Genomic DNA, 8957 nt, shown 5'->3' with positions numbered 1-8957 from the left:
AGCAGATTGCGAGTCGAGCACCCTAACCACCTGGCCATGCCGGGCCCTGACCTAGCTAACACGAAAAACTGGCATAGGTATTTGGTTTGTTAAGCTTAACAAAACCCGCAGAATATAAAAAAATATGTTGAAAATGGTCAAACAACTATTGATATTTATCTATAGATGAGGTATCTTGATCATAAAATCAACTATGTCAAAATAAAACTGTGGGAAGGTTCATTAATCCAACGGTTGCCAAACTTTAAACTCAGTTGAAGGCCAATTTAAATTGAACCTCCTCTCTGACGTCATGTGCCGTAAAGGGACTTGGAACTTTCGTTATAAAATAAAAATGTTTGTCTCAACAACCAATCGTTGGACTGAAGAGGACACGTGAAGGTATTTCACCAACTTTTTTTTTTATATTGTGCAGGCCTTTTTAAGCTCAAACAATCAAATACCAATTATCCATCCGCTAATTTTCGTGTTATATAGGTTACGAGTTCACTCATTGTAGTTCTTATACCTGATAATGCTACTAAGTTAACCTGGTGAAGCGTTGTAACCAAAGGTATTATATGTACTCTGTGTATCCGATAGTAAACAAGTTTTCAATTTTACATGATAGGGTACTTCCTTTAATTTTTCTATAAAAGCATTCATATATAAGAAAAACAACACAGGAAAGACGACAGCATCCACTGAAAATCTATGGAAAGAAGTACAACAGGAGTGATCTAGATTGGTTAGATGGCTGGATAGATAAGACAAATCTTAGGGATGAGTAGATAGTCTTGTTCAAATGAGACCACATTCCTTAAGGGTGAGCAGATAGTCTTGTTCAAATGAAACCACATTCCTTAAGGATGAGCAGATAGTCTTGTTCAAATGAAACCACATTCCTTAAGGATGAGTAGATAGTCTTGTTCAAATGAGACCACATTCCTTAAGGATGAGCAGATAGTCTTGTTCAAATGAGACCACATTCCTTAAGGATGAGCAGATAGTCTTGTCAAAATGAAACCACATTCCTTAAGGATGAGCAGATAGTTTTGTTCAAATGAAACCACATTCCTTAAGGATGAGTAGATAGTCTTGTTCAAATGAGACCACATTCCTTAAGAATGAGTAGATAGTCTTGTTCAAATGAGACCACATTCCTTAAGGATGAGCAGATAGTCTTGTTCAAATGAGACCACATTCCTTAAGGATGAGCAGATAGTCTTGTTCAAATGAAACCACATTCCTTAAGGATGAGTAGATAGTCTTGTCAAAATGAAACCACATTCCTTAAGGATGAGTAGATAGTCTTGTCAAAATGAAACCACATTCCTAAGATATTGAGTAGATTCTGCCATTTCTCTTAAATTGGTTCATCTCTGTGTTTATTTTTGTCCATGTGTGGAGGCAATAGCATCCTCTAAATTTGTTTAATCTATTTTGTCAGACTTACGTCGCTGATATATTTATGTCACAAAGCTGGAAGGACCACAGATTACGACTTCCTGAAAACATGACAATGTACTACCGGCTACTTCCAGTTAGTTGGCTCAAACAGATGTGGAGACCAGACTCTTTTTTTAAAAATGCCAAGAAAGTGACATTCCAAGAAATGACTATTCCAAACCATTACATTTGGCTATACAACGATAAAACTATCCTTTATATGGTGAAGTAGGTTTACGTTTAATTGATTTTAGTTGATGGTAAATTAACCTAAATGTGGTAAAATAAAACAGAAAACGATTTAGTAACTAATGAAAATAAATTTATATAATCAAATATATTTGGTGAGTGATTGATAATCCATTTATGTTATAAGGTTTGAAATTAGCAATAATAATAATCAAACAGATGTTTATATTATGATAAATTAACCTAAGTGTGTTTAAGATGGCCGAGCTGCTGATGGGTCATCAGAGTTAACTAGGTTTTGAAACCAGTAAAACATTAGTCTAGATGTGGTCAAGTAGTTTTGACAGTTAAAGAAACGGTACTTCAAAGTGAAGTAAGCATGAGTACCGCGTAACATTAAGAACTCGGGGTCCAGGAAATTTAATGTAGATTTCAATTATTCTAGCTTCTTAGTATGTGTTGAGCCTGACAATTAATTACACTGTGTTATTCATGATATCAGCTATTAAGTTACAAAAAAAAAGCCCCCAATAGCTAAGAACTAAAAATGTTAAAAATTAGGTCTCGATACCCATGGTGGGAACAGCACAGATAACAGATAGCTCGATGTATAGCTATGCGCCTTACAACAAGATGAACATACATTTCTTTCACAATTAGCAAACAGACACACACACGCACACACACATATATAAACAACAATCACAACAAAGATATTTTCCCCTTTTCATTCAGTTTTTATAACAAAAATGGAGGAATTGTTTTTACTGATCCACAGTTTCTATACCACAAGAGGATATAACATTATAAATTTATATAGCAGTAACAACACAACTAAATTATATGTACAATATTGTGTAGCTTTGCTATAGACCCATTCACGGCAAGCAGTCACTTAAAACCTAACTACTCATTAATTTACAATCGTAATACTCACGCAAATTGGGAAACCATGCTTTGGAAAATTAACATGCAATTTGCATTTGGTCCATTGCAGTTCTGGAAAATAATGTGTCTTACTTCTCCGTTCTTAACATATTGCACACGGAGGTAACTTTCACGAGTTATAGATTTTCCTAACTGAGAAGAGAAAAAACTGTTAAATTTAGGTTTTGGTTTTCATTGGTGATACAAAAATCGATAAAACAAGCGCTGTTTGTGTTGAAAAAATATTTTACTGAAAAACAAAATGTATCGGACTGTTCTTACAAGCAAAGTAACATTATATAATAGTTATTTGTGGTTATGAAACAAGGAATCTTTACTCGAGTGAAATAGTTTGTAATGAAATAAAACCTAAAGATGAATGTTAAGACGTTCTTGTTATTTTCTAGTACACGATATCAGACTCTTCTGTTTTAACTATATATAGGGATAATTAATGTTATTACTGCTTAACACTAGTTGCAGGAAGACTAATACATTTTTAATGAAATATGTTTAGTGTATGGAATTTAAAAATTATTATGTTATTGGATAGTTTATTGAATCCTAAAGACGCATACCCAAGCTAACTTTGTATTTCTTCCCAAAGTGAGTCTTTAATAACAACTTAAAATAATAATATAACTGAAGCATTTCATTTCCATTCTGTAAAATAATTTATGACGTAAACAGTAAAATTATAATATTTATGGATTTTATTCTTCGTATTTTATATAAGAAATTGTCTGTTATCAGATTCCAAGCTTTTGTTGTTTCTCAAAGTATTGTCAAGTTACATCATATTTCCTGCACTGCAATGCGTTACGTTAAAATAGGTATACAGCATCGCAACATGTACTAACCTACTACGTAGTTTCATGAAATATTACAGCGTTTTTCACACTCTAGCAAGGTCAAACATTTTCTCTGGTGTAAGACATGACTTTAAAATCATTCTAAGTACTCATTTTTAACTTTATTCAACATTTCGAATTTCAATTCAAGTACAACAGCTGGATCAGCTAAATCTATGTATCTATTTAAGTCATTTAGCTAATAAAGAAAGATGTTATTAAACGTGTGTGATGAAATTGATCGCAACTTATCCTTCTTATTCTACAAGAAGATTAAAGGTTACCTGATATAAAAGCGTCAGTCCTGTTAGAACTCCATTTGATTTAGATTTTACGTTTTAATTCCCGTGTACTGTTCAAAACAACTTGAAAGAGCAAAATAATTCCGAAAGTTAAAGATAACAAGAAGCAGGACCTATTCCAAACTTAATCACAGTACTGCAGATCAATTAAGAAGCAGGACCTATTCCAAACTTAATAACAGTACTGCAGATCAATTAAGAAGCAGGACATATTCCAAACTTAATAACAGTACTGCGGATCAGTTAAAAAGCAGGACCGCTTTCAAACTTAATAACAGTACTGTAGATCAGCTAAGAAGCAGGACCTATTCCAAACTTAATAAAAGTACTGCAGATCAGCTAAGAAGCAGGACCTATTCCAAACTTAATAACAGTACTGCAGATCAGCTAAGAAGCAGGACCTATTCCAAACTTGATACCAGTACTGCAGATCAGTTAAAAAGCAGGACCTATTCCAAGCTTAATAACAGTACTGCAGATCAGTTAAAAACAGGACATATTCTAAACTTAATAACAGTACTGCAGATCAGTTAAAAAACAGGACTTATTCCAAACTTAATTCTTAATAAGTTGATTGATTTTTGTGCTAGTAGTGTAGTATTTAAGAGGCAGAATTTATTTCAAAATGTGTGTGACAAGAAGCTGATCGACTTTCATTTTAATATTGTAATTTTAATTAGTAGTGAATAAAGGTATGATCATGTTGTAGTTTGTGACATGTGCAAACATGCAACTTTTTCTTCAGCGAAACTTCATTAAAATTAAATGAGCTTGTGATAACACACGATATTCTCTCTCCTTAAAAATGTTAGAATAATAACGTATTTGTCTCATCATTTATCTTACTTTCAGTCCACAAATATATATATATAACTTTAAACTTTTGTGCTCCAACTGAAAATTTATACCAGTTGCAGAACATATGAAAAAGGTGTAAACTTAGAGAAAGATAACTGTTTAACTAGCACACAAAAGGCGTTGAGGACATCAAATTAACTCTTGAGCTGCAAAAGAAAAAAATGGGTGAGACCTTAAACCCATAGTAACACTGGATAAATTATTATTTTCCACCAAAGATTAGTAACCCCTTTAAACTCATTACAGATTAGTAACCCCTTTATACTCATTACAGATTAGTAACCCCTTTATACTCATTACAGATTAGTAACCCCTTTATACTCATTACAGATTAGTAACCCCTTTAAACTCATTATAGGTTAGTAACCTCTTTATACTCATTACAGATTAGTAACCCCTTTATACTCATTACAGATTAGTAACCCCTTTATACTCATTACAGATTTTACATTTTAAATTATGAAGGTGAATAGCATAGCTCCACTATATTATTGCAGTGTTTATATTCATTGACTGCATGTTGGATGGGTGTATTATTTGATTTATGGTTGAAGATGTGTAATTTATGTGATTTTCTGATATTTTTAACCTTGTATTATGGGGTTATTAAAATACCCTAACTAAAGGAGGTTAGTGAATGGTGAGTCAGCTTGAAACTTACTCCTTTTTTATTGTTCTTCAGTTGCTTGCATAACAGTTTTTCACTTGCGATTTGGACTTCAGTTGAAGAAACCAGATATCTCCAACATATTTTGGGTGCTATATCCGCACCTATCTTTCTCCCAGGTTTTTACCTTTTGTATCTGTTCTATAACTTACATAACTTCTTATTTTTATTTCTGTTTAGCAGTTTGTTAGTTAGCGTTTCGTTATCTAAATCATTCATCTAGAAATTATGACTGTGGGCGAACTGACACAATGTTTTGATTATGACTTAAGTAAATAACTTATGTAATGATTACACTCACTGGAATTTTAAAACATTTTCAACTAATGTTATACTATGTATAATTTCAAAATTGTTATGAAAAGTGACGTAATTATAAATAACCCTTTGTTATTTTTCATCACTTTAGTTATCCTAAACAACAACAATAACAATGCAGCCATCTATTTCTTCAGAGCTCTGACTAAACACACTCAAACAACAGTTGAATGAATTCCTAATTAACAAAGATTAGACGCCATTTGTTGCTTATCTAGTATTGTATTAAAAGAATATACTCTGTAGATGATTGGAAATAAAAAGCACTTGAAGAAATTTTGGTCTCACATGTTAGTAGTTTTTAGTGTATTCGTGTTAATAGAAACTGGGTAAATAACCAGTAAGTTTTCTTGCTAGTATTCATGATGTCGTTCTTTTGCATGTTCCAGGTTAACGCTTCTCTTATCTTGTGCTATGAAGTTCGAGACTTATCCCCACGATACCCAAACGTGCACTTTAAAAATTGAAAGCTGTAAGTTCAATCTTTTTTTCTCTCTCTTTTTTGCTGAAGTTGTATTTAAAAAGGTTTAACTGTGACGAGACTTTCAAGATCTATGAACGTAATTATTGTCTAGATCGGCCAGCAGAGGCTCGAAAGTTTTAAGGTAGAGATCATTTCAGAAAACGGGTAGAATTTTTTTTATGCACATAAACATGGCAAAACATATTTTAACAAAATATATGGTTTCTTGTTTTCAAAACCGAAAATAAAATGAAATGAGAAAGGCTCATTGGTTTAAAATATTTTTTTTTTTACTCCTACAGTTTTGTTAGTATAGAAGTAAAAAAAATTAGATTGATTAAGTGACAACTTAATTTCCCTAATCAGCTACGAGATTTACATTTAACTTACTTCTTTCTATTATCAACATTTTATTTCATTAATTTGAAACTTATTTGCATAATTCTGTATTAGTCTTTGGCTAAATGACGATATTTTAATCTCATTCTATGTTCAATACTTATTACATAGAAGTTGCGAAGAGGCTGTGGAAGGAGGATAACCACGTCCTGTAAATGTTAACAAAAGAAAGATTAATTACAACGTTTAATCTTGCCTTTATAAACGCCCAACACAAAATGATAAATTAAACACAAACTGCCATTAAACAGTAGTTACGGGTAGCGTGTGCTCTACATGGACTCAGTACGCCTGAATACAGGAAGACCTAAATAGTAACATCTTTAATTTAATGTTTTCACGGACTTAAAGTAGTAATCTGAAGCATAGCTGTGTATTTATAAGTTTTATAAAATGTAAAGTTTATAATGTGCTAATGCAAAATATTATGGAAATAACGCCAAATATGTTTATGTAGTTACACATCAAATAAACAAAGGAAACTACAGTCTGCCTTGCAGTTAAAAGCTAGTAAAAAATAAGATTAAAATCACTACAACGGAAGAATAATATGTGGTCAACGTTTCTTCCGGACAATCCGATCTTTAGACTGAAACGTTGACCACATATTTCTATTTCTCTTACATCTATTTTAACAAATTCCTTATTTACAGAGATAGCAACTTTTCATACATAATACAGATTATGTTTTGGAGAAGCTAGTTTTTTTCTTTATTATATTTCAGTGTCGTATACTACTGATGATCTAGTCTTCGACTGGGAAGAAGAAGTACCACTGGTGGTGGACGATTCAATTGAGCTACCACAACATAACCTAGTGGAGACCAAACTAGGAGACTGTACTCAGGTGTACTCTACAGGTGAGTTCAGATAATGTCCTATAAATCTAAACTTGGAAAATAAACCATTCACTTTTACAATTTTCTCGGAACTATTTCAGAAACTCTTGTTCATTTCTATAGCATTTTATTCTACTGCTTCACTTACAAACTTAGCTTATTGTGTTTATTAGCGATGACGAAGTTCGAGACCAAGTTTCGGTTGATGAACCAGAACTTGTTATTACATACAAAACTAGAACAGTTGATGAACCAAAATTTGTTATTACATACAAAACTAGAACGGTTGATGAACCAGAACTTGTTATTACATACAAAACTAGAACAGTTGATGAACCAGAATTTGTTATTATATACAAAACTAGAACAGTTGATGAACCAGAACTTGTTATTACATACAAAACTAGAACGTCACTCTGAGAGTGCAACCACACCCAACAACGTGTTTTTAGTTTGCAGTATCAAACCTAAAATATACATCCAACAGCTTCTAATTATCATAACTTGAAGGTCTAGGTGTCAAGATCCTCTTTCCATCTCAATTTCTTTTCGAGTTTTGATCATTTATCAAAATCTACATTTGTAACCGTCATAGCGATAATGATTAACCCTCAGTGTGATCTTGATCTTTAAGCTATATTCACTAAAAGGTAATTAACTTGTCGTTGGGAAACACGCAGACTTTGTGAGAAAATTGATGAAAATCAGATGACATCTTTTCGAGTTGTGTCGTTGATCTTCAGTGTGATTTGGATATTTGATTTATTATTAATCCAAAGTTAATCAGTTAAATCACCTGTTTCTTTGGGTAATAATCTTTGTACGAAATGTGATCAAAATCAGACTAACATTTTTCGAGTTATACTGTTCACACCCACGCAGGAGTGAAAAACAATACACCAGCTAAGTGCATCATAAATCTTGAATGCATGTTTCAGAACACTGGAACCTTCTAACCTTCAGATAATAGAAGTTGCTACAGATGAAAATATTAATTATTAAGGTTACTCTTCCGACTTATAAATTGTAACCAAAATTCACTGATTCACTGTAAGTCTATTTACTATTCTTAATTCGAGCTAATGCCTTTTTTTTCTTGTTTTTTTATGTGGCACACTTTTTAGTCTGTAAAAACTGACTGTAAGATCGAATTTGACATCTTCTGTTTAACGAAATACCCGAATCATTTACTTTTGTGGAGTCTTGACGATATCAAGAAAGCTTCAGAGCCAATACTAAATTATTCATCTACTCGTGATATGAGATTCTCTGTGAGCACAGGGAATAAAATAATCACACTCGTGTAAACTGCTTTGTCTTAAGAGGTTGAAACCTAGAAAACTGAAGTTGATTCTCTTGCCATGAAACCTTTGAGACAGAGTTTTAAGTTGCCATAAATGAACAGCATGATAATTAGAATGTTGCTATACTTCATGTAATATCACACTTTACTAATGGCTTCATATTAAAGTAGGGTGAAAGACAATGCGTGTAATATTACACTTTACTATCGGAATCATGTTTACGTAAAGTCAAAAATACTTCATGTAATATCACACTTTACTAACGGCTTCATATTAAAGTAGGGTGAAAGACACTGCATGTAATATTGCACTTTACTATCGGAATCATGTTTACGTAAAGTCAAAAATACTTCATGTAATATCACACTTTACTAACGGCTTCATATTAAAGTAGGGTGAAAGACACTGCATG

The 8957-nt window shown here is 32.5% G+C and overlaps 1 protein-coding gene across 3 annotated transcripts in view; it reads left to right on the top strand.

The window, feature by feature from the left end:
• The window catches only part of LOC106457341 (glycine receptor subunit alpha-3-like), an 87800-nt gene that overhangs the window by 68611 nt on the left and 10232 nt on the right, over positions 1-8957 (top strand). For all 3 annotated transcript variants that reach the window (XM_013916743.2, XM_022383226.1, XM_022383227.1), the window contains 3 exons: positions 1430-1656; positions 5930-6012; positions 7128-7262. In XM_013916743.2, coding sequence (XP_013772197.1) covers positions 1430-1656; positions 5930-6012; positions 7128-7262 — 445 coding nt within the window. The remainder of the gene's footprint in view (positions 1-1429; positions 1657-5929; positions 6013-7127; positions 7263-8957) is intronic.

The sequence above is a fragment of the Limulus polyphemus genome, unplaced genomic scaffold (genome assembly GCF_000517525.1).
Source record: "Limulus polyphemus unplaced genomic scaffold, Limulus_polyphemus-2.1.2 Scaffold319, whole genome shotgun sequence".
In the NCBI taxonomy this organism is placed as follows: domain Eukaryota; kingdom Metazoa; phylum Arthropoda; class Merostomata; order Xiphosura; family Limulidae; genus Limulus; species Limulus polyphemus.
This window is presented reverse-complemented; position numbering and strand designations above follow the sequence as displayed.